At 55.0% G+C, this 24760-nt stretch overlaps 1 protein-coding gene across 3 annotated transcripts in view; it reads right to left on the reverse strand.

The window, feature by feature from the left end:
- The window catches only part of SORL1 (sortilin related receptor 1), a 53231-nt gene extending 37603 nt beyond the window's left edge, over positions 1-15628 (reverse strand). For all 3 annotated transcript variants that reach the window (XM_037409756.1, XM_037409757.1, XM_037409755.1), the window contains exons 1-6: positions 15502-15628; positions 5441-5557; positions 4993-5118; positions 4049-4210; positions 2596-2663; positions 2072-2252 (exon numbers count right to left, since the gene is read on the reverse strand). In XM_037409756.1, the coding sequence (XP_037265653.1) occupies positions 2072-2252; positions 2596-2663; positions 4049-4210; positions 4993-5118; positions 5441-5530 (627 nt within the window). In that variant the 5' untranslated portion in view covers positions 5531-5557; positions 15502-15628. The remainder of the gene's footprint in view (positions 1-2071; positions 2253-2595; positions 2664-4048; positions 4211-4992; positions 5119-5440; positions 5558-15501) is intronic.
- Positions 15629-24760: the final 9132 nt, after the last annotated feature.

Consider the following 24760-nt stretch of genomic DNA (forward strand, 5'->3'; position numbering starts at 1 on the left):
GGCAGAGCAGAAGGATGTGTCAGAAGCAGCTCTCACCCTTGAAATCACCCTCGTCCCCAGCAGCAGCAGAAAGGCAGACTGGGGCACACGCACAAACCACACGCCCAGGACTTCACCCTCCCTGCACATGGGCAGAGTGTGGCAGCTGCCCAGGACCGACGCTGGGGAGCATTGCCCCCGCTACTGGTTTGCATTGCCACAGCCAGAGCTCAGCAAGTAGACAAACTGCCCTTTCTTGCCAGTCGGGTGGAGGTAAGGGGGCTGGTTTTAATTCCTCCCCTTTCTGCACAGCTGTCTGTTCTTTCCTCCCTATTTTTAACAATTTGCACAAAATGAAAGGCACCAAGGTGGAGCCAAAAAGGTAAAAAGCTGGGGGCAACCTATTTCATATGGGATGCCAATGGTAAGAACCTAAACCCAGATTTAGGTTCCAAAAATAAGCGGCCTGATTTTCCCAGGCTCTGTATCACTAAGCAACTGTGCCTCCCACAGAAAGGAGCATAAGTCAGTGTCCTGGGTGGCTCTGCCACACAGCCTGTCCTCTCCCCAGCACCGCTCCTGCTGCAGCCAGGGTTTGATGCAAGTGCCTGATTCCGGACCTGGGGATGTAACTTCTGAATCGTAACTTCTGAATTGTGGTTTGCAGCCAGGCCAGCCTCCCTCCTAGTTTCTGTGCTTCCCATTGGTCTTTGCCCCAGCACGGAATACAGGTGATTTTTAATGTTGTTTAGTGTAACACCAGTCATTAGATCTGCAGGAGAAAGGGTGATGGTGACCCCTGTGACCCCTGAGCCCTCCAGAAGCAGAACCAACTCCAAAGAACCCCCAGATCGAGTTCATTCTTGGAAAGGTCCCGACTCAAAACCGCCTCACACTTTCAGAATTGCTGCCCTCCGGGCCCAGTGGCTTTGCAGAGACATGGACCACCCCTCCTCCGTGTTCCACCCAACATCAGCAGCAAGCCTAGATAAAATCTTCTGCAAACCACAGCAGGCTTCAGAGCAGGCGCAGCACTGAGGGGACAGGCCCTAAGAGCTGCAGGCTGTGCTACCTGCAGGAGAGACTTCTGAGAAACAGAAAGCGCTCTGCAAACACATCCCCTGCCAGCGTCACACACCACTGCGGCTGCTTGGGTGGCCGGAGGTGACACGCTCACCGCTTACTGCCTAGGAAATCCCACACAGTTTTGCAAACCCCTAAATGGTAAAGGCTGTTCATGAAAACAGACTTGATAGCAGCAGCGGAGGAGGAAAGCAATGCTAGCATCTTCTAAAAAGAAAACTGCTCCTTAATTCTAGAAGGAATAGGACTCTGCCCCTCTGGTGTAGTGTCTCTGATCGTCTAGAAAGGACTTGTCCTCCAAGAAACCACAGATGCTTTCTAGCTTTCTTTCAGGTTTGCCTGAAACTGGCCAACAGCTACAAAAAGTATAGGGGGCCCTGGCTGCAGAGGGACCACAAGACCGCTTTCACTCACCCACATCCTCTTTTCTTAAAAAAGCAAACTGAAAATCCAGCTTTCTTTCCAAGCTGGAGCATGCTAGGCGACTTGGCCCTTATCCACATTTGATGGTAATCCTCTCTGACAAGCGGCCTCCTAACCACTGAGCTTCTGAGCCACGTTTCCCCTTCCCCCGCCTCCCCCACCCCATGCCCCCCGCCTCGCCCGCCTGCCCAGGCATCCTGTGGTTTTTCCCAGGTCCCAGCACTTCGCAGGCTGACCTACTTCTGCCCAGCCTCCTGAAGGCAGGCTGAGCAGAACACCACCGCTGCCAGCCCCTCCGGGAGAGCAGCATCGGTGGGTGTTGCTTCATCCACAGTGGTGCGAGGTCAAGCAGGGAAGGCAGCTGCAGGCATCCTGAGCGACACCTCCGCATCAAGCAAAGGTCCAAAGTGACAATCCAAAAGCTGCAAGGTACGGCAGCGAGTAACGCCACCCTAGCAAATGCTCTTACCACGCTCTAGGCACAGATTCCACTGAAAGCAGAGCTACTGCCCGCTCTGGCCATAGTGGTACTGTACTGACACGTCGACCGTCACCCCTGATGGCGAATTGCTCACATGATACTTACCACAGACTTTGTTGCGAACATGTATTGGTCCCTGAGCTGGAAGTCTTCAACGCCTTCCAGAATTATTTCTTTATTTTCTCGGCTTTGAAAGAAATCGGTGCTTCGAATGACTGTCGATGCCCCAGAAGGCTCATGCCGCTCAATGTACACTGTATTTGGCTTATCATAGGGCTCAACCCCCCTGGAAAAAACAAACAAGGTGGTGGTGTTACCTCTGCAGTCACAACGCAGAAGGCAGCGGGTGCCAAGGAGCAGAAGCCCTTTCAGGAGATGGGGTGGGCGGGCTAGAACCAGGGGGAAAGTGCAGCACCTCTGGGTGACTGCCTGTGTTGGTGGCTATCTCTTGTTACCCTGCCGTGCCACATCCCCACGATGCAGGGTGTCTGCTGGGTGAGGGGAGCAGGTGGCTGGGGCTGCAGCGCGCTTTGGTACCCAGGTCCTTGGTTTGTGCAGGCCAGAAAACAAGGCAAGAGGTGAGGAGTGAGAGACAGGAGCTGGGCATAACGCATAGGTGCAATACGTACCAAGAAAAGGACTTCACGTGTTCCTGAATCATAATCCAGGTCTGGCCAAAATCATCTGATTTCCAGAGCTGCAACAGAAACGTGAGAGATGCCAGTGGGACTGGGCAACCAAACAGACCCTGTCCTTTAAGAAACCCAACCTCAGGCAGCAAAGGCAGGATGGACGTGCATCCATTGCAAAACTGTGAACTACTTTGATGACTTTGCTTTACAGGGCAGCTGCCTGGGGCAACAGTAATCTTTCGAGCTGCAGGAGAATAACCAAAACAGGAAAAAAACAGTCTCCTACCAGAAGGATTTCCCACTGTCTGTTGATGCACCTGGTTTTACATTAACTCAGAAATAAAAATAACTTGTTATAATGTACTCGTGGAGTGTGATAGCAAGGGTAAATATCCGGGCAGAGCTGTCTCCCCCTCAGAGGCCGCTACACCACCAAGCACAGCAACAGACAGTTGTTGCAGATCTGCGGGCACCAGTAAGACAAAGGTCAAGGGGAGAGATAGTATCTTTCATTGCACCAACAAAAGCAGCAGGGATAAACATGTCAGCCTGCAAACACATCAGCCCCTCTGCATATCCGTCCCTTGAAGGGCCCATGCCCCTGAAACATGCCTGGTTTTTTTCCAAGGACTTTGGTGGCACCTGAGCTGCAATTTTTGCCTCTTTCTTTGCAGGTATGTGGATACGGCCAGACTCCAGACTTGACAGTCAGTCCAGCAGCCCTTCTGGGGAAGGTGCCATTCTCAGCCTGCTCCATCCCCCAGGAAGGCATCAGCAGTGCCCAGCACACACCCTGCTATGACTGGACCGAAAACAGCACAGACTGCACGTGTCCCTGCTGGGCTCTCCCCATTCACACACTGGGGGATGGTTGTTTCACCTCCAGGTTTTGCTTCAGCGACTTGTGTCTATCTGAATGTGCTGTCACTATTTACAATCTTTACCCAGCAAGGGAAAAAAAGCGTTTTGTTTTCAAGAAACAGTTTGTTATGCAAGACCCAAAGCCAAACCACATGCCCACATGAAATACTGCAGAGGTCAGCTCTGCCTCAGCTGCCAGCTCTCTGCGGCGAGTTACGACCGCAATAGTCGGGGAGATCAATGCAGTCAGGAGCGGTGTGGATTAAGGATTAGCGTAAATCAAGGAAAAGGGAGAGGAAATGTTTAAGCCAACTATCCTGCAGGTACTATATCCTCCCTGCCCCACAGGTCAGAAACCAGGCTGACCTGTAGGGAAGGGGGTGTGCTGGCTAATTTGGGACAGATCTGCGTGCAGCAATCTGAGCTCAGATGCCCTGCATAGTCAAAGCACAAACCCACACGGTGCTGGCACGAGGCAGGGTGGCTCTCGGCATGCCACAAAGGCTGTGTGGCACCTAACAGCGAGGGGAAATGCCACAGCACGGTAGAGGCAGGACACTGGCCCTCCCATCTGAGCAGAAGTGCTCACCTGCTTTTTAGGATGAGACCTGTCAAAGCCCAAAAGGAGGTTGGGGTTCCTGCCATGCAGGAGGAGGTCTGCTGCTCTGAAGGGAATCGAGAAGCCCTGAATATTGTTGCAGAAGTCGGTGGTGATCCACAGGTACGGAACAAAGGCATCCACGAAGATATACTGGGAAGAGAGGGACCGACAAGGAAGAAAGAAAGCAGGCAGTCAGCCTCCAGGAGGTCAAAGCAGAGCTCAGGCTAGCAGTAACAAAGGCACATGTCCAGGGGGGGCTTTTGGGGGGCCAAAGTCTGGGGGAAAGGAATCTGCCTGCCCCAGCCGTCCCCTCTCCTGCCATGCTCCAATGCGCCTGAGCGCTGTAGAGCCATACAGGAGATGCAGCAGCATGCCCAGCATGTCCCACCTCTGCCCCAGGGACCCCTGGGATGCCCCAAGGGTCTCTCCTGGGAATTGAGAGGACCATGCAAAATCAGCCTTAAGTCCCTGCCTGCAGGAGGGACCTGCCCCTCCCCACTGCTACAGAAGAAGGGCCCAAGTGAGCACTCGCCCTGTGCAAAGGCAGGTTTTCAGCATGACCCACAGATGTGGGTCGGGATGACTGCACACCCAGTTCCCCCGGCCTGGCTTTGAAGAGGAGAACACCTACGGAGTAGCAAGTGGCAGCTTCAGCTGCTGCAGGGCAAGGACATGTCACCTCTCCCTAGGAGGGCTTCAGTCAGTAAAAAGGTGACCTTGGTGTAGAGAAAGCCTAAACAAGTATTTCTCTTGGTAGCTCTGTAATGATACTAGTGATGGGCATGCAGCTCGCTGCTCTATTCTATAGGCACCGCCACTGCAGGATAACTGCCCTGGCACCGAGGGCCGCGCGTGTTTGTGCTGTGGGCAGCGATAAGCAGTGCTGCCCGGCGGAGGAAGCCCGCTGGGGCCGGCTGCCGCATCCTCCTCACCCTCTTGTTGTCAGCTGGGCTGTGGTAGAACTGGGCAATGGCCACCTCGCTGCTGTTCCCCCCGCTGAAGCCGAACCTTTCCGAAATCTTCTTAAAACTCTTCCCATAGTCATAAGACACGTAAACCTGCAAAGGAGAAGCCCCAGCGTGAGAAGTGCAATGCCCTGGCTTCCCTTCTGACAGATCTGGTAAGAAGTCAGAAAACTGCAAGGGGCAGAAGCCTTACAGATTGCCCGAGCCAGCCTTTCAGGGCTCGAACACAGAGGGGGGGCAACACAGAGGATATTAAATGGGGGTTTTTTTGTGCTTCTGAACTCAAACTCACGGGCCTTTCTTTTGTCTTCGCAGCAGACAAGGAAGGCAGGCTGCAGCTCAGCAGCTGCTGCCACCTCGCCAGGCACAGAAGCGGCAAAGGCAGCCCGGGCCAGTGCCAGGCTGCATTACTTACATCGCTGTTTTTGGGACCCAGCAAAGACAGGCTGTCTCTGGCCAAGGCCACGATCACGTTGCTCTTCTCTCCGGCCCAGTGAACAACCATCTGATTGTGGGAATCGTTGAGGCTGACCTGCAACACCAAGGAAAAGGCACCCTGAGCCACAGCCTCTCCTGCAGCAACAGCTGGAGAGCAAACGCCTGCTTGTACCCCTCATCCTCGGAAACAGAGACTTTGGGGAAACTCATTCTAACCAGGGGCAGAAGTTAAAGAGTTAAAGGTGGCAGACAGCAGAGGGGCACTGAGCTGCTGCTGCTCAGAGGGGCCTGGGGTGTGCTCACAGGTGTGCTCACAGACACTCCTGGGGCGAGCTCAGCTCCAGCCTGGGGTGCTAAAATGCAACTGGATGGCCCACGGCTGTCGAGTGTGTGCTAAGGACTTTATTTTTCCACCACCATTTTCTGAGACTGCTGTGCCTTCATCCCACTCCCCCCTCCCCCAGTAAGTCTCATTTAAAGCTCCCCCACCATTTAAAGCACAGCCAAGTAAACCTGTAGCTGCTCTGCATGATGGAGGCTGGAAATCTCTGCCGACGCAACAGGGATTACGCAGACAGTGCCACCAAGCCAGGGCTGCCGTCAGTTATACCAAGGCCACTGCAGCGAGATACTCAAGCACTCACTGCAAGCCACCAAACAGTTAAAGAAAATGCTTCCCTGGGGGGTGGCTGAGTTGGAGCATGGCCTCAGGTAAAGCAGCTTCTCTCAGGAAGGTGTTGGCAAAATGCATGAGCCTAAAGGGGATAGTTTTCCCTTTTTTCTTCCTCAGAGAAATAGGATTTGAGCGACAATGAGATCAAAAATTAAAACCAAGGACTGAGAAGTTATTTCAAATCCAGGCTTATTGGGCCAAGGACCACAGGGAAACGGAGTCACCTTTCTACAGTGACTTCTTCTGTACCCGAAAGGACATGCTGGTTTCCAACACATGCCGTTGTACGCAATCCCGTTATTCCGTACGTGCGGTTCTATCTGGCAGCGCTGTAGCAGCGCCGGTCGGAGGGGACGGTTTCTATGAGGCAGCTATTGCAGCATCACTGCCGCTGGAGATGCAGGAGCCTCTGGGCAAACCCAGCCTGCCAGCGCGAGGGGATGGCCAGCCTTGCGGGGAAGCAGGGTGAAGTAGCTCGGCCACAGATGGGTGCCCTGGTGGCTGCAGCAGCAGACGTGCGTGCCTGAGCCCCTGCACGCCACTGTGGCTGCGGCTCAGCTGACGGCTGGTAACCCCTAAGCTCACGGACTTGGGAAGCTGTAAAAATACAGGGCTAAGCCCTTCTTAGGCCTGACACCCTGCAGCTCCCGCTGACCCCAGGATCAGCGAGGAGTGCTGCCCAGGGTGAGGGTAAGGGACTGGTTTAACCTCTGCAAGTGGCCGGCAAGTAAAACGCTTGGAAAAACAAGGTCTTTATTCTGGAAGAAGGGGGGGTGAGCGAAGCAGAAGCCCTCAAATCCCTATTATGCAATAGGCTCACACAAGGGGAAAAAAATAAACAAAACCTGGCAGGGAGGCAACGGGCAGTTCCTTGGGCTGGTGCCCCCAGCTGCACCCCCACCTGCCCAGCCAGAGACCCCCCCACTGGGCAAACCATGCCATGGCGCCCGGACAGCAAACGCAGAGGAGATTTAGGTCAGGCAGCAGCATCAGCTACAAAGCAAGCCAGTGGTAGCCTTGTGCACCCGCTGGAAAAAAAAAAAGAAGCGATGCTGTTTGAGGATGCAGGGAAACAGGGCAGTGAAGAAGGAATTGCTGATGCCCACTGAGACCGACGACATACAGCCTCAGGTCTGAAACCCAGAGCAGCTCTGCACTGCCAGCCCCAATCTCCCTCCTCTCTAAAAGCAGAATAACTCCATCTGACCCCCCTACATCTATAGTAGTTATTTTGGGTGCAGTTTTTTTGGGTTCCCTGCTGTGCCCAGCTGAGGTTGCTGGCTTCAGGCAAACAGCTAGCTTTATTAGCCTGTCCAGACTTTTGCTGATATATGGAGGGGGGACGGGGGGTGGGATAGCGAGGGGGAGCCTGCAGTTGTGCAGAGACAGAAGCGAGCAACCCTGCCCAGCCCCCCTTCCCCAGAAAAGCCCCTCAAGAGGGAGACCAGTCTGCTCTCCCCAGGGAAAGCCAAAGTCTCAATGTGCCAGACCTGCCCCACACACATCGTCCCCAGCTCCCCTCAGCCAAGAGGGGCTTGCTGCTACCTCTGTGGCGACTTCAGTAGCACTTGGCATTTTTTTCCTGCTTGAAATCCAACACTAGAACAGCTTCAAAACCAGAAAAACCACTGGGAACTCCCACCTGCACCTTGCTTTAACCTCAGCAATAAACCTCTACAGCTTTTTCCCATGAGCTGGAAGAGACAGCGAGCCATGGAGACCTCTCCTGAGAGCAGGCAGCACTGGCAAAGCCCGAAGGCCAGGGGGACCGTGTCTGGGCTGGTCTGAGCCTCGTTACGCATCAGCAGTGCTCACAGAAAGGCCAAATGGCACCAGTTGAGGTTTGGTTCCCTGGGAGGGAGGAACAGCAGCACCCAGCGCCTAGGGGCTGCGCTCAGCAGAAAAGTCTGGAGTAGCTAAAGACTGCTGGAGTATGTCTTACCAAGGGGTGTAAAGAAAGAGAAGCTGCCAGAAGGATGCCTTACACTGCTAAGCCCCCCAGGAAGGGCTCGTGTAGTGGTGTCTCGTGTTTAAGAGCCTTGCATGTTTGCCTCGCTGGTTCCCGGTGCAGGGACCGCAGCTGGCAGCTGCATGGCCCTGCTGTGGCCCTGCGGAGCCCTGTGGGGACTCGAACGGCTCGGGAGCAACAAACAGGACCCCATGTCCTTGCTGTCCCAGGCAGCAGCACTGCATTGTGCCCCAGGTGAAAAATCACCTGATGCCCCATTGACCAGGACAGGTTTTGTGAAATAGCTTTGCAATGCAGCTGTTGCTATGCCTGACACGAGTCGCCCTGCCCCGTTAGCTGGGATGAGGCTCATTTGGCAGGAGCCCACTGTCACAGACTCCCCAAACAGGGAAAACCTTTCTCGGGAACCGGTTTAACCTATGAACGGGCAACGGCTGGTGCCTGATGGAAACAGCGTTTAGCATAAATTCCACTTAATGGGGAAGTGGTTTGGTCTTTGCCAAGTGATTAAGTGTATATGAAATATGCATGAAATTCTAATTTGTCCTTCTAATATGTAAGGTGCCAAATGAAGTCCAGGAGGGGAGAACTGGAGCCAAGATGTAGCGGCAGCTGCTTGTGTAGTTAATGTTGCTAGCTTTGCTCACACCATATATTTATTTTTTGTTAACAGTATCTCCCAATAAATGAATCCCTTGCAGAAATGGGGGGAGAAGACAGTCCCCCAGGTCCTGTGGGCCCATGCCCCAGAGCTGGTACAAGCTGCCTCATTGCTCAAGGAGCACAGTTGGAGCCTGAGTGCTCCCAGACTGGGCTGGGACGCAGAATGTTGTCGTCTGGATGCGTGGGGTTGCGCTAAGATGGTTCTACCGCCTTGCCGAGCCTACCGAGGGGACAACTGTCAGCTGGTGAGCGGACCTGGGAGCAGTGCCAAGCTCCTTAAGCATCTGGACCTGGGGAAGCACCCTGGTCCTGCATTGCTCAGCACCTGCAAGTGCCAGTTCCCCTTCCCATTGCATTACTCAGTTGCTTATGCCCCGAATTGAGAGGTTGGGGCAGGATTTTGGTTGCCAAGCTTGGCGGAGGTGGCTCACCCCTCACACATAACAAACTGCAGCATTAGCAAAAGCCCTGGGCTCCAACAGTGCGGGCTGGCCAGGAGATGAGTGACTCTGGCATGGGCACCTCGCTGTAGCTACTCGTACGGCTGCTGGCAAGCTAGACAGCAGTTATCTCAGGCCTTTCCATCACTGGAGGACTCCAAATCCCAGCCTTGGATCCACCAGCAAGGCTGAGCTGCTCCGCGTAGGAAGCATAACTTCCCCGTGCAGAAATCACACCGTTAGCTGTGACAAACTGCAAGCAGAAATATTGTGCGCTTGCTGACTGGTAATAGCACCTGGCACCCGCGCACAGTGACAAGTGTCGGGACAGCGTTAGGGGTTATTCTTGGTGCTGAGTGGGCTTGGGAGCTAACTGCGTGTGTCGGCGGGTATGCTCTGTCAAGAACTAACGCGCTAGCTATAGGGCTTGGACCACAGCTCTGCCCGGGTGCTCACCATTAATCGGGAGGTGACGCTTGGAGTGCGACTTCTTGGGGGCTGAGGCTCAACACTGTAAAATTGCGGGTGTGCAGAAAAAAAAAAAGACTCCTAGGGATCATTTATGTGTTTTCCCGTCCTGGTTATGTAACTGAAAATGGGATGCCTACAAACAAATGCAGTTCTTAGGAAATTTCTGAATAGTTAATAGGTTATTACTATGGCTCAATAAGCGAGGGCATTGGAGAGCAAATCTGTGGCTGCGAGCAGCTGCCAAAACCATCAAAGTTTCACTGGCAGCTCAGATCTTGGCTTGAAGGCCATCAGGAGATGCTTGCAGAAGTGGAATCGGCTAAACATTTTGCACCCAGTAGCCGGGGAAACGAGGATGGGGCTAAACAAAGTTATTGCTGAAAGGGGTCAGAAGCAAAGCTGCAGCTCAGTTAGCACAGGGCTTTAAAAGGAAAGGTGCTCTCACCAGGCTCCTCATCATTCTGGCTCGCTGGAAACCACGAACAAGTGCTGAACCTTTGCGTCCCTGTTTCCTCTGCCTCCCCCCGCACCCTGGCAAGGCTGACGCAATAGCTCGGCATCGCCGATGAGTTGTGTGTCATGGGTGGCTACTGCATTCCCAGCACGCTGCGTTCCCCGTGCGCTCCCACTAAAGCTTCATTACTGTACCTTCTGCTCTGCTCCCGAGCATCTGTTTCCAGCCCTGCCACGATATTTAAAATACAATCTGTGCTTGCCATAGCACTGCTTGTGGCTTGGACTGAAAATGCCAGGGTCTGAAATCATTGATATGAAACACGGGTGACTCATTTCAGAGAGTGCCAGGCCCATGTTAATTTTGTTAATACTGAAATCATCTGCTTGCAGGGCTGTTTTCTCTCTGCTACCACCAACAGAGCTCTCTGTTAGCTGTAGTTCCTAGGAGAAAGGAAAAGGCCAAGGGAAGGGGAAGACTGGGGTCGAGGCAAGAGCCCTGTTTACCCCAGGAATGAGCAGGACCCTGGATGAGGAGGTCCTGAAGATGGGCTCTCTTTCTAAACTGATGGAGGGGGAACGGGTGTGATGGGGAATCGAGGCTGCCTCTGCAAATCTGGGTAAGCACCAATGAAAGTCACTCCCCCCATAACCAAGGCACAGAGGAAGGCTGCAGAAAAGGTCTAAAGCGCTGCCAGTGAAACGCGCCATGAGCTCGTCACTACAGCTACAGAAAGCTTAAGTGATGCCCATGGGACACTGCAATGCTTGCTTAGTCCAACAGCAGGATATGCGAGGAACCTGCCGAAAGGGAAACAATGAATAAAACCACAAATACCTCTCCAGGCCGCTGCGGTGCCAGGAACAGAAAGTGTGTGGCTTCCAGACACCCATCTCTCCTGGCAAGCTCAGGAGCGGGGAACCTTCCCAGGGCTGCTGGGAAAGGCACAGGGGGGTCTGTGCCCCAGGCAAACACAGCAACACAGCGATGGGGGGGGATATCTGCCAGCGCCAGGAAGGAAGAAAAGGCTGGGCGGCCCAGAAGCCTGCAGCCAGCCCTCTGCTGGGATGTGCCATCGCCACCCAGTGCACCTCCAGAAGGTTAAAGCCTAATCTGGGAAGGTCTCTGCCAGGCTGGCAAACTAGGTCAAAATTAAGTACGGTTCAATTCCGATGCAGCGCGACTGGTGTCTCCGCTCGCACAGCCGGATGGTATTTACCCCACAAAGCGCTCTGAAAGCAGAAGGGCTCTTTGCCAGTTTGCAGGTTGGGAGCTAAGGTGGACTCTCTACCTGGGACGTGCCAATGGCCTCAAAAGAAGAGAAGCTCCACCTCTCCCCACTCAGGCGCTATTTTGACAACGTGCTAGCAGTATTTCAGGGCAGCTGGCCAGCATGACCCACATCTATGCAGCGCACAGCACGAGGGCGGTGGGAAAGGACTCCCGCAGCCCAAGCACAGCTGTGCCCACCAGCCGCAGCGTGGCTGCCGGCCGAGCGCCCCTCGCCCCTCCGTGCCCACTGCTCTAGCGAGGGAAGGGGGCTCATCTCCCAGGGAGGCCGCTGCTTTCTTGGTACTCTGCAAGTGTGCTGTGTCACAGACACAGAGACGTTAACATCTCCTGCACAAAATCGTCGCTGTGGTGTTATGTTAATGGGAGACATTTTCCTCAGCTGTCTTGAAAAACTTCTGTCTGAAAGACAAAGCAGCATCATGGTGCAGCATCAGTTTTAATCTAATGCAGGCTGCAGCAGCATGTGGCACTCCAGGCACTAGCAGCTGAGGAGTTCATCTCAGGTCTTCATCAGTGCAGAGGGGCAGGGAGTGTTACCATCATGCAGGTGGGCTTACCAAAGGTCATTTTGTAGTAAATGGCCTGGAAATGATGAAAACCTAGTCCCTCTCCTCAAAGGCAGGACTGGTTATCACCAGGAAACAGGAAGCTTGAGAGCAATTAATTAGGTCCCTCTGGAAGGGGAAAGGATGTGCTGCTGTTAGGGCCAGCCAAACTGCTGGATCAGGGGATGTGCAGAGGCAATGGCTGCACACAGGTTAGCAGTATGGGGAGAAGCTCAAGGCCTTGCAGCCACAGCAAAGAGGGCGAGTTGGCTGCTGCGGGAGCTACCAGCAGTTAGGTAAGGTGTCTTCTCTCCCAGCTTAAGGCAAAGGTTTCTTGTGGATTGTGTGCTTTTTGGGGGAGGTTTCAGATAAGCCCTTTGCAAAGAAGGGAAAGGGATATCTGCAGATAAAAGTTAGACCTGTATGTCTAGACCTGTATCAGCAGCCCAGCTCTCTGTAACTGTGATCTTCTCCCTCACCCCTCAGGATCGGCAGGCAGAGGCTAGCCTCCTACGCCGGTGCTTTTCTGTGCTGTCTGCTCAGCTACATCATGACGCTCCTAGACAGCCAGTGTCATGGTCACAGAAAGCGCTTCAACCCAGCACGCAGGTAGGCATCCAAAGTGGCTACTTTCCTTTTCCTTGATTCTTTCACTAAGCAAAGACCTTGCAGGTGATGGGGTTCATGGCTGGCCCTCCCCTAAGAGGGCATGGGATTTATGTGGGATGGTGGGGATGTGCCCTGGAAATGTAAAGGCCTGGAGCTGAGTACCTGGGTCCAAGTCTGAGCAGGGAGGCTGCTGAGGGGTGGGAGGGTGGGCTGCAGAGGAGCCACTGCCTCGGTACCCAGGGGCTAGGAAGAGGAGGGCAGGGCACAGTGCTGTGGTTGCCACAAGGGGTTCAGAGAGTGCTGCTGGCCCTGGGGTGGGGGGTGAGCAGCAGTTGTCTTGCCCTGGGGATGCTTCTCTGCTGTTAGTGGAACCCTAGAAAAGCTGTTTCATGTCAGTGCCTGCTTCATTAACAGTCCGTCCATTGTAACGCTCACCAAGAGTCCTGTAGAGGTGAGGGCTGTGCAAGGCAACAAACCCTGCTCTCTCTCTGAGCTGACTGTCTCTGGAGTCATGCATTTGGTCTCTTGGTTGCTGGTGCTTTGGAGTCAGAAAAGCCACAAAGGCACAGGGGTTTAGGCTACTTTTCTTATTTGCTAGAGGTTCCTGGAAAGTTTTGCTGTGGTGACACACACAAGCCTGCCCAGCAAAGATGCAAGCAGTGGTGATCCAGATCATTGAGGAATCCAAGTAATGTTCTGTGCTTCTGTCTTTGGAGTCTAGGGCAAGACTGTTCTGAGCCTGTTATAGATGGTGCCGAGTAAGCTGCATTTGGCTCTTAAGGAACCACAAAGGGTTTGAACTATCTTCCCCTCCTTGCTTCCAGATAACGTGATGTGTCCCTCCCCCTCCCTCCAGTCCCCTGGCAACATCACCCGCATCAGCAACAGGCAGCACTGACCTCCCATGATGCGCTTTCTTTCACCTCTAAGCTGAGCCTGGGCTCTAAGCTGTCCCACGAGGATGTGTTGGGACTGCAGTCAAGAGCCAGGGAAGGGCAGGGAGTTTTGGGGTGTGAGCCAGCGCACAGCATATGGCCAAGCGACCTGCCAAACACAGGAGCAAGATGGGTCCCAGATAAGGGACTGCAATGGCACAGCTCTAGGATGCTCAGTCCAAGCACTGCCCCTTACAATGATGTCCCTGCGAGTGGACTGCTTTTGTGACTGCGTAATTTTCTGCTGGTATTAGAGCACCAGCGACCTGGGTTAGGGGAGTCATGGGGATTACTAGGTGTGTGAGACCCCTGAGCACAGCATTGCACATTGTTCTGGCTTTCTAGGCGTTAGTAATCCTGTGCAGTCAGATCTGTAATGGAGGCTACGACACACAGGCACTCTCTTGTCCCTGTTATTAAAGCAGACCCTGATTTAAAGCACTGTAGCATTTGGGAGAACTCAGAACTGTTGTTTAGTGCCAATAAACTCTTCCTGGTGATGCGTAGTTACCTGGGCTTTAAAATTTGTGCATCCTGTCCCAAAACAGCGGAACAACCAGGTTTTGTATGCTAGCCTGAAACCCTGTGCCATGTCAACAGTGAAAGTGATGCTGTTCTGCAGGCAAATCCCCTCTGAAAGCTTAAGGCAAGAAGGAAAGACCAAACAGTGGCAAACCATTTAACTCCTCTGCTTCCTATTAGCCCTGTTCTGGGTAGCACTGGGGTTACCGCACTCTCTTAGATCCGCAGCTACACATCCAGGTGATAAGAGGTTGCTCCTGCCAAAGCAGCTCTCCAACTGACCCGGGCAGGTGAGTTAGATGAAAGCTACAGCGAGATGGAAGGGAAACTGCTACAAATGTCTTTCTGTAGATGAGAAACAAGCGTCATGGGTTGGGGTTTTTTTTTTCCTAAAATGGGGTAGCTGTGTTAGGCTAAAAATGGCCAAATGTTGAGGAGGTGAAGCAGATTTTCAAGGGGAGGAGGAACAGCTTTTCCCATTCTCTAAATGGGGGAACAGGAGCAGGGCTTCAGGAGCAGCACCAGCCCTGTGCGTGGCCCCTCCAGCTGCTCTAGGGCCAGCCCTGCCTTGCGGCCCGCTCCTTCTCATCCTACCAGCAGCAAAAAGGGGAGAAATTATAAGGCACCCAGAAGGGAAAGCGCTAGCTGAGGAGGCAGATGTGGATGTCGCTGAAGGCTTGAAGCCTCTCCCCAAGTATGCCTCAGCACTCCGAGGGCTGCCCCCACCCACCCCCTGCTCCCCCGGCAGCTTTTTGGGCACACGATGGGACACAGGTAGTGTAAGCTGGAAGGGTCAAGTGCAGCAACTCGGTGTAGTCGAGCACGCAGGCAGCTCGAGGATGAAGCAGGCTTTTTAAGGCTGAGGCCTCCCACAGCAGGCACCCTGGCAGAGCGAGTGTCATTCCCCGCCGGCCCCACAGCGGCGGCTGGCTGGAAGCGGGGGGCGAGGGGCAGCCCTTGTGGTCCCGGCAGCAAAACTTGCCGGCGCGCCGCGCCCGGCCGGGGATGCGCTCGGACGGCAGCTTCTGGCGCTCTGCGGTGAGCGGCTCCTCCCCCCTTCCCCGAGCGCGGCGGCAGAGGAGCCCCTGGAGCGAAGGGCACGGCGCCCCCCGCCCCGCAGCGCAGCGCCGTCCAGCCCAGCACCCCGCGGCGCCCGGCACGCCTCGCAGCGCCGGACACGGACCTGCCGGGGCAGCGGCCGGCCCCGAGCCCGACTGCCCGCGGCCACGCGGGGCCGGGCAAGTTGCGACCGGGGGCTGCGGGACCCCCGCAAGCGCGGCGGCTGTTCTCCGGGCAGCCAGCGCGCCCCCCCGCACCGCCCCCGCCCCGGGGCCGGCTCCCCGCCGCCCACCCGCGGCGCCGGGGCCCGGGGCTGCGCCTTGCCGCCCCCACGGCGCGCAGCAGGCGGGGGGCAGCGCTCCGCGGGCGATGCCGCCGTGCCCCCCCCCCCCCCCGCCCCCTCACCTGTCCGTACACCTGGATGGGCTCGGGCGGGCGCGGCGCGGCGCGGCGGCCCCGCGGGGGCTCGGCGGCGGGCGGCGGGGCGCGCAGCAGCAGGGCGGGGGGGCCGGCCGGGGCCCCGCGGCCGCCCGCCGCCGGCAGCAGCAGCAGCAGGAGCGGCAGGAGCCGGCGGGGGAGCGGGGCGGCCCGGCGCGCCCCGCCGCTGCTCGGCGGCGCCATGTTGGTGCCGCCGGGGCGGGCGGGCGCAGCGCAGGCAGCGGGAGCCGCGCCGCCGCCCGGACAGAATGTGCAACCGGACAGAGCGTGCGGCCGGCCGCGCCGCCCCGCCCGCCCCCCGGCACGGCACGGCACGGCACGGCACGGCACGGCCGCCCCCCGCGCCGGGAGCCCGCGGAGCAGCGGCCCGGGGAGGATCGGCAAATGGAACGGGAGGGCGAGGAGAAAAAGTCGACTGGAATGAGAGTAAAAAAAAATCGAATACGGTGGAAGGGAAGGGAAAGGAGTCAAGTAAAATGGAAGTGAATGGAAGCAAGGCAAATAGAATGGAAAAAAGTCGAACGGAGGGCAAGGGAAGGGAAAAAAGTCGAACGGAATCAAATAAAAACATACAGCTCCTTCTGGCTGGGGGGTTCATGAGGTTTTCCTGCCACCCCTCCAAAAAAAACCCCTCACTGCCCCTTTCCTCCCACGGGTGCCCCTGCAGGACGGCAAAGATTACCCTGTGGGTTAACAGTAACGCTTCGTATCCAGTTTTAGCTTTGTGCCCAGTTTTTGCCCAAGCACTGTGGTGGTGCCAGGGGGCAGTTTCGGGTACGCAGTTTCCCCGGCCAGTGACATGGGGCTGGGTCCTGGTCGCCCAGAGGGCAGGCTGGGTGCAGTGAGGAGCTGTGCCTGCCTCTGGATGGGAACATGAAGGTGTGGATGGATGTCAAGAGAGGAAAAGGCGCAAGTGATTTCATATGTTATGGTGACAGGCTTCCCCTGGTATGGTTCTTGTAGCCCCCAGAGCTCCTCACCCCAATTTCTGCCATTTTCCCACGAGGCAGAGCTGGGGTGGTGAGTGCTGTCTCACCCCAGCTGCTGGCAGGAGCGGGAAGCTGGAGGCCCCGGGGTCCCTCTGGGCCTTCCTGCCACATCTCCCACCCACGGCACCTGACAGGCAGGTCCAAGTTGTGCCAGCAGAGTGGCTTTTTCCACCCAGGCTCAAGTTAGCCGGCTGCATGCTCCCCCATAAAACATCCAGCATAGGTAATGTGCCTGTGCAGCCCTCATAAATCATGGCTGTGGCGGCGGTGACGCGTGCCTGTGCAGTGGCGGTGCAGGACTGCTGCCAGTGGCTGCAACCCTGGTTTGTCGGGGCAGGACAGAGCGCTGGACTGGCAGACCTGGGGATTTCCCCAGTGCTGCCGCAGCCTGTGAGATGCAGCTCTCGCGCATCCCTTCCAGAGAGCAGCTTGCCCCATCCCTGCCCAGGGCTCTTGCAGCCATACTAAAGGAAATCTTTTTAATGCAGAGCTGGTTTTCAGTGCTGGGCAGTGCCATGTCCCGGGTGTTATGGAGTAGGGGTGGGAAAGGGGAGTGGGAATTTGAGGCAGAAGAAGAGCAGCAGGTTTGTGCCCAGGTGGCAGGGAAGGACCGGGGCCAGCTCTGTGTGGGCTCCTGGTGGTCAGTGTCCAGCTGTCCTGCCAGCCGGAGGGACGTGCGGCTCAGTCTCAGGGTCCGCATTTGGCAGAAGATGTTGGCTCGTCTCAGCACTGCGCTTAGTGTGCACCTGAGTGTGCCTGTGCACCTGAGGCACGAGCTCTGCTCATGCCAGACACCAGAGACATTACAGCCCATCCTCAGGGGTTACTTGTTGTGTGACTTGTCCAGCTGAGGTCATGCCTCGGGAGTCTAGCACAGTGCAAGGAAAACAAGTCTTGTTTACAAATGCCAGTGACAAGACAAAGGCCTCTCGTTTTCCTCCCCCTCCCCCCTGCTGTTGGTGCAGTCTCCTTTTGCTGCCATGTCTGGGCAAGCCAGCCTGAGCAGGCACCTGCCATCCGCTCTGCCACGCCGGGCTGAGGGGTTGCCCCCACTTGTCCACAGGTCCCCCCTGCCAAGGGGGATGGGAAGTGGGGTGACTGTGGGAGATGCTGGGAGAGCCGAGCTGTGCCAGTTGCTCAGCCTCAGCTTGTCTCTGTAAGTCAGAGGAGTTTTTTCTGGCCATAGTCTTGCTGCTAAGAAAAGGCCTTACCTGCTTTTGTACTCTTTTGTCTCAGAAGTGCTGAGAACAGACTAGTGGGTTACGTCTCCTTCACCTTGTGCGCTGTGTGCCATTCTGGCATTTCTGGCGCTGTCAGGAAATCTTCAGAGAAAATGGATATGACCCGACAGTGAAGGAATGGGAGCTTATAAATCCCACGGACAGCCCCAAGGTAGTCTTGCTTCCCCTTATTTTGCTTGCTTTAATAGCAGAAATATTGTCCAGAGCTTTCCCTGAGGTGCTTTCACCTAGAAACCTACTTAGTGTATTTCAATTATTGAGTCAATACAATTATAAGCCCTCCTAATAAAGCTTTTAGCAGTCTTGACTCAGTCCCTCCGGAGGACTGGAGGTCACTGTGGGTGAGGGTAGGGTCAATAAGGGGGTTTTATTGTTGGGAATGCCTACAGCCACTTGCCCTCTGGAGTGGATGTGGCAGACAGGTGAGAGGGACCCAAAAAGGCCGTGGCATTTCCCAAAAGCACTGCTGCGTCCGAGCATCCATCCTGTTGTCTGCAAAATGACCTGCTCCACCTGCCAAATACCCCCGAAAATAAGGAACAGAGGGAGAACAGAATAAGTAGGAAGAAATGAGGAACTGGCTTTGTAGCACTTTCTAAATGGAGGAAATCGATGCATGGAGGGGGCCACCATCCTCCTCCCAGCCTCTGTTTCACACTCTTCGCAGGGCACCTCGAGCAATGCAACCGTCTGCTCATGCACAGAGCCAAGATGGGTCCCTGTCCCTCCCTGTGGGACTACCTCCCGCCAGGCCACTGGATGGGCATGAGGGAGAGAGCAGCAGCAAGGACTGCTCGGACGAACCTAGCGCTGGTAAATGCGAACAGTTGAATAGCTCCTTCTTTGTGGAGAGAAATACACATTTCCTTTGCCAAGGTATTTTTTTGTTTCTTGAAAAAAGAACCTGTCTCCTGCTGTAAAGGGCAGAGGGAACAGAGCAGAGTTTATTTTAAGGTCCGTCTGGATTTCATCAGTGGCAAATACTGTGAACTCCAAGAGCGAGCTGAGGAGCCCCCGGCCCCCTGGTTTTCCTTCCCCTCTCCCCCTCACCTTTCCCTGGTGCAGCTCTAGAGGTCTCAGAGTGTTTAGGGGACCGCGGGGGCCAGAACAACCTTCCCTCGCGGAGCCTCAACGGGAGAGCGGGTAGAGCTGTTTAAAGGATGCATTGCCTGTTGCTGGAGTTGAATCGGGGTGTAAACCAGCCCGCCCCACCGTGGGAGCCTGGTCTCAGCCCTGCCGTGGCGGAGAGCCCTGTGGCGGGGACGAGAGCCACACTGCCGCAGGAAGAAGGGCCACGCGTGGGTCACTGCTGGCGCGAGCAGATCGAGGTGTGTGTCGAGCAGGCAGGGCTCTGAGCAGGGATGGTCATTCCCTTTTGTTCTGGCTCATCTGGGAAGCAAGAGAGCGTCTGCCCAGGGAAAGTGGAACCTCATTGCAGTGTCACAGGACGCAGGGAGCTTTCAAAGAGCAAAGTGTCCAGTCTCAGCAGGACCTGCCTTTGAACCAAAGGTCTCAGGGGACGGGACATCTGAGCTCCCCCTTTGGGCCACCACATATTGTGTTTTTGAGATCAGGTGTCTGCTGAGGGAGCAGAGGCTTGAGGAGCAATCCCATCTGGCATGGACATGGGAGCTTGGTGCAGCCGAGTTGTGTCTGTGTGCCACAGTGCCCAGCCCTTGGGAAGCCCTGCAAGGTACTGCTCTGAACAGTCACTGAGGCCTTGATCTGTGGGTCTTCCAGTTCTGATATGAGCAATTAGCAGCCTTTTCACCAGAGGAGCCAAATCAATGAAGCATAGAATTGTTTAGGTTGGAAAAGACCTTTAAGATCAAGTCCAACCATTACCCCAGCACTGCCAAGCCCACCACTAAACCATATTCCTAAGCACCACAACTACACATCATATATACCTCCAGGGATGGTGACTCCACCACTTCCCTGGGCAGCCTGTTCCAGTGCTTGACCACCCTTTTGGTGAAGAATTTTTTCCTAATACCGAATCTAAACCTCCCCTGCTGCAACTTGAGGCTGTTTCCTCTTATCCTGTCTCTTGTTACCTGGGAAAAGAGATGGACACCATCCTCGCTACAGCCTCCTGTCAGGTAGATGTAGAGAGTAATAAGGTCCCCCCAGGTCTCCTTTTCTCCAGGCTAAACACCCCCAGTTCCCTCAGCTGCTCCAGCCCCTTCCCCAGCTCTGTTGTCCTTCTCTGGACACGCTCCAGCACCTCAATGTCTTTCTTATCATGAGGTGCCCCAAACTGAACACAGGATTCAAGGTGCAGCCTCACCAGTGCTGAGTACAAGGGAATGATTACTGCCCTGGTCCTGCTGGCCTTGCTGTTTCGGGCACAAACCACGATGCTGTTGGCCACCATGCCCACCTGGGCACACTGCTGGCTCATGTTCAGCCAGCTGTCAACCAGCACCCCCAGGTCCTTTCCTGCCCGGCAGCTTTCCAGCTACTCTGCCCCAAGCCTGTGCCTGTGGCTCTTGTGTGGGGTTGTTGTGACCCACATGCAGGACCTGGCACTCAGCCTTGTTGAACCTCATACAGCTGGCCTCAGCCCATCCACCCAGCCTGCCCAGATCCCTCTGTAGAGCTTTCCTGCCCTTCAGCAGATCAGCGCTCTCCCCCACAACTTGGTATTGTCTGCAGACTCATTGAGGGTGCACTCAATCCCCTTGTCCAGACTGTCAAAGACATTAAACAAAACTGGGCCCAGTACTGAGCCCTGGGGAACACCACTTGGGACTGGCCGCCAACTGGATTTGACTCCATTCACCACCACTCATCGGGCCCAGCCATCCAGCTGGTTTTTTTACCCAGCAAAGAGCACATCAGCGTACAACAAATCTCTCAGTGGGGCATAAACCAAGCCCTGCAGGTCACTAATGAATGAACAGACAGGCTGGGAAGAAATCCCTTGCAAACTAGGGCAAAATGCAGTGTGGTTGGCATTGCAAGCCTGGCAAGGTCGCATTGTGCTGCATATTATGCCCACGAAGCTGCAGTACCTCCCTCCCGGTCTGTGTCCAGCACCTGACCAGCAAGCGGCACAGGTGAGAGCTGGGCCAGGGGGGGTTGGAGTGACAGCACTGCGATGGTAGAAGAGAGAGGTCTCGGCCCCCCTGCATGACTTTTGCCCCCAGAGCAGCAGTGGTGCACGAGAGTGCCCCAGATTTTCTGACTGAGCACCAGGCAGACAGGCTGGAGTCACAGCCTGGTGTGCTAAGTTCCCTTGTGTAGCAAGAAGGTCCTGATGTGGGTCCTGGGGATGCTCAGTGGGAGGGCGGGGGTTTTTATTAATCTGTGCCCAAGGTAAAAGCAGTACCCTTGAGACTGAGGCACGGAAATGCAATGTCTTTTATAAGGGAGCCATTTTCCAGGCAGATTGACCTTTTTTGTAGTTCCACAAGTAAAGCAGCCTCTTAAAAAATCACTTGCAGCTACCTTAGGGGAAGGCAGCACCATGTGGGAAGGACAGCCCAAGGCTGATGCGGTTCTGAAGGGCAGCAGGCCTGCCAAATGGAGCAGAAGGTGCTGCTGGAGGGTGCGTTCCATTTGCACACGCAAGCAGCAGACTCCAGTTTTGTCTCAGCCCACTCACACAGCAGTGTCACGCAGTGGGTGTTGGGAAGGACACCGTACCTGGGGAGGGACAGGTCATCTGCCAAACCCATAACGTATTTTGTCAGCAAGGCTAGCTCCTCGCAGGGCTGGAGGCTTCCAAGTTGCCAGGCACACGCAGCACTGCGTCTCGGTGTCTGTTCCACGCACCCGAAATCAGCCAGGCTCTGCCTGCGTGGAAGCCGCCAGGGAGGAGCCCGTGGCCCCGTGGACCAAGAGGCTTCGGGAGAGCCAGGTCCGTGCCACGCGAGCACACCGTACCTTTGGGGGACGGTCGCACCAGGGGTGCTGCGGGGATGTTTTCCCCCTATGTGTAGGTGGAGGCAAGGCAGGCATTGCATCTGTGGGGGTTTTGAATGGATCCAAGGGTAACAGGTTTGATCCATGCCCAGATAAAAAGGTAAATAGCTAGGGACTGCAAAGCATCGCTGGGTCTGCTGCTGGTCTCTCGAGTTCTCCTGACCAGAGATGAGGGAACCTCCACCTTTCTGGCAGTTTCTTGCAGTGCCATGGTGCTGTTCGGGGCTGCACTTTGTGGCAGTACGGCTTTGAGCGAGGAACGTAAATGTGTCCTTGGGTACATGTTCCCATCGTAAGGCAACCGCATCACAGGTAGCTTGCTTAGCGACTGGCAGGTCAGCGGCAACGGCGGGGTCATGATCGTTCCCACTCGCTCTGCAGATGGCACTGGCCACTTGTGCGGTCGAAGGGCACTGACGGTGCCCAGTCTCACACTTATGGCAGACAGGGTCCACTCCCAGGCATCCTTGGCTAAGGACTGGTAACGGTACCGCACTGATGAGCGTGTGTTTTGCAAGAGGCATGGACACTTCCTAGCCGAGAGAGGGGTGTCTTGTGGGGGTAACATTCCCTGGGAGCCTGATGCAGTGGGACCGGTATAACGCAGCAGCCACATCCCTCTCCTGTGTCTGCAGCCCCTTTTATGTAGCAATAAAACTACTGGAGCATTTACAGGCTCCATATAGTATTGCATTTCATGCAAGCATGGATGGTTTTAAGTATGTGTCCCTCCAGGCTCCGGTCACACTGTCCTTTTTAAAAAATGGAGCCCTCAGACAGGGTCTTCCTCCATCAGGAGTCAGCAGAAGCTCATTCATGGGTCTTATATACACACATTTATGAAGCATATACAAAGTAAGTGTGTGTATATGTGTAGATACTTGTGTGTGTATTTACATGCATATAAATATATATATATTTATATACACAGTTAGATGTGTGTATAAATATGTGTATAAAATATATTTAATATAAATATTTATTGTAAATATACCAGAAATTATGTTTACATATAAAAATGTGTACACACACACATAAAAATTGTACAGATTTATATATACACATATTCATGTTGGGGTGAGGGTGTGTGAATATTTTCTTAACGAAGAAAAGCCAAGCGGTGTAGGGCATGCGGGCACGGGGATGTTCATCTCCAGATACCTCAGCCAAGGCAGAGGGCACAATCATCAGGGCGTGGGGGCTCCAAAGAATCTCAACCGTGGTCTGCCATTGGCAGCATCAGCCAGCTGTCAGCATCCCCTTGCAAAGGGAGCCAGCCAGGGATGGCTGCGCCTTTCTGCCATCTCAGGATGGGCTCTTGGGCAGATGCATCTGTTTTGAGGGGTTAGGTGAGTTAGCCCCTGCTCCAGAGAAGATGCCAGCACAGACATTCAGTGGTGTGGACAGATTTGCAAAGAGTTGTCCAGGAAACGATGCCAAAACCAGGCAGATCAGGCAGGCAGGTCAGCAGCACAACCTAGCTCCCGACAAGAGAGATGGATGGCCTTTCCGTGCCGTCAGTGGCCATTGGCAGGTCTGAGGAAGACATCATCTCACTTGTGGGTTTGGCCTCAGAGTTTTCATCAGAGGAGGACAGTGGTTGTATATGTTTTCTGCGGGCAGCAGCTAAGGGCTTTCACCAGAGGCATCTGGTTGTTTACACTTGTGCGTTGCATGTTGCTTTTTGTGCCTGGGATCTCTCTGACAGGGATGGTGTTTAGTGTGCTGTCCACGAACACGCACTGCCTAGTGTGTGGAAGAGCATTGTGTATGAGGTGAAAGGAGGCAAGAAAACTCTCCGGGGGTGGTGGGACAGGGAAGCTATTGCAGACAAGACTAGCAAGCTGAGGTGCAGAGGAAATCCACTCAGCCATCGTCAACAGTGGCACAAAAGGCTCCAACATCTGGCAAAGTGAGCTGGGGGGCTGGCGAACTGGAGCAGGTGAGGCTGGGAAGCCCTGTTCATCTGTGCATCACCAAGAACAGCTCCTGAATCCCACCTCCTGCCGCTGGCAGAGCACGGGAGTGGGCAGGCACAGGCCTATTGATATTGGCAGAGTGGTGCTGCCACACACGGTCGAGAGGGCATGTGGAAAGCTGGAGCCAAAGCTGGGAGTGGGGGGCACTTCTGTGAATAGATGCTGTATAGGCTAAGGGAAAGGAGCAGCTACACAGGCTGCCATTTCCAGCTTGGAAAGCAAAGATGTTTGCCATAAATTGCGCGCCCATCGCCTGGTGTGTGGTCATTAATAAGCCTGCCTCACCACGGGTTTGTCAGCGCGTGAAGAAGGAGCCATTATCCACATCTGCCATCATTTCCTCATGTAGAAATTACTGTGCAGGCTAATTACTATATGTAATTGTCACATTGGTGTATGAGCTGCCACATTAGCATCTCCTTGCTTAGCTCCTTATTTAGCATCTGTCACAGCAGCAGTGGCCAGCCATCCTGGCCGGGAGGCAGCTGGGGAAGAGCAGGAGGAGAGGATAAATGGATGGGACAGGTTTCAAGGAGTGGGGAAGGCAAGCAGCGCAGCATGTGGCGTGACCTCTCTTCATCCTGCTTCCGAGGTGAGGGGCAGAACCGGCTCCCCTCCGGCAGGCAGCGGCAGGGCTCCATGCAAGGTGGGGCATTGTGCTTGCAGCACTGCTGCATAGTGGCGAGGGCTGCAGGAGGCCGACAGCAGTGGCGTTACCTGCCTGTGGCAGCGGGGAGACAGGGATGCTTTTATGCCACAGAACGCGGCTGGGAGGAGGTCAGAGCTGGCTTTGCCACTGTTTTTTCCATGTAAAATAATGATGCTGATGGTAAGTGTGTATCCGCTTACCAGGCCAGTGCTTGCTGTGAATATGAAAGAGTATGTGAGATGAGCAGCCTGGGGGTTGTACCAGGAGACCCCCACCAGCATCAGCTATGGGGCCCAACATGAGCCTAAAGAGCCCTGCTTTTCTGCAACATGCATTTGTGACTAGCAGCAGCCGGTGCAAGACGCTTTGGGCTTTTCTCTTGGCTTTAAGGATGTCTCCAAGTGTGCATCCTAATCCTCATAAAGTGTAGCAACTTGG

Source organism: Falco rusticolus, chromosome 16, assembly GCF_015220075.1.
Source record: "Falco rusticolus isolate bFalRus1 chromosome 16, bFalRus1.pri, whole genome shotgun sequence".
Taxonomy (NCBI): Eukaryota; Metazoa; Chordata; class Aves; order Falconiformes; family Falconidae; genus Falco; species Falco rusticolus.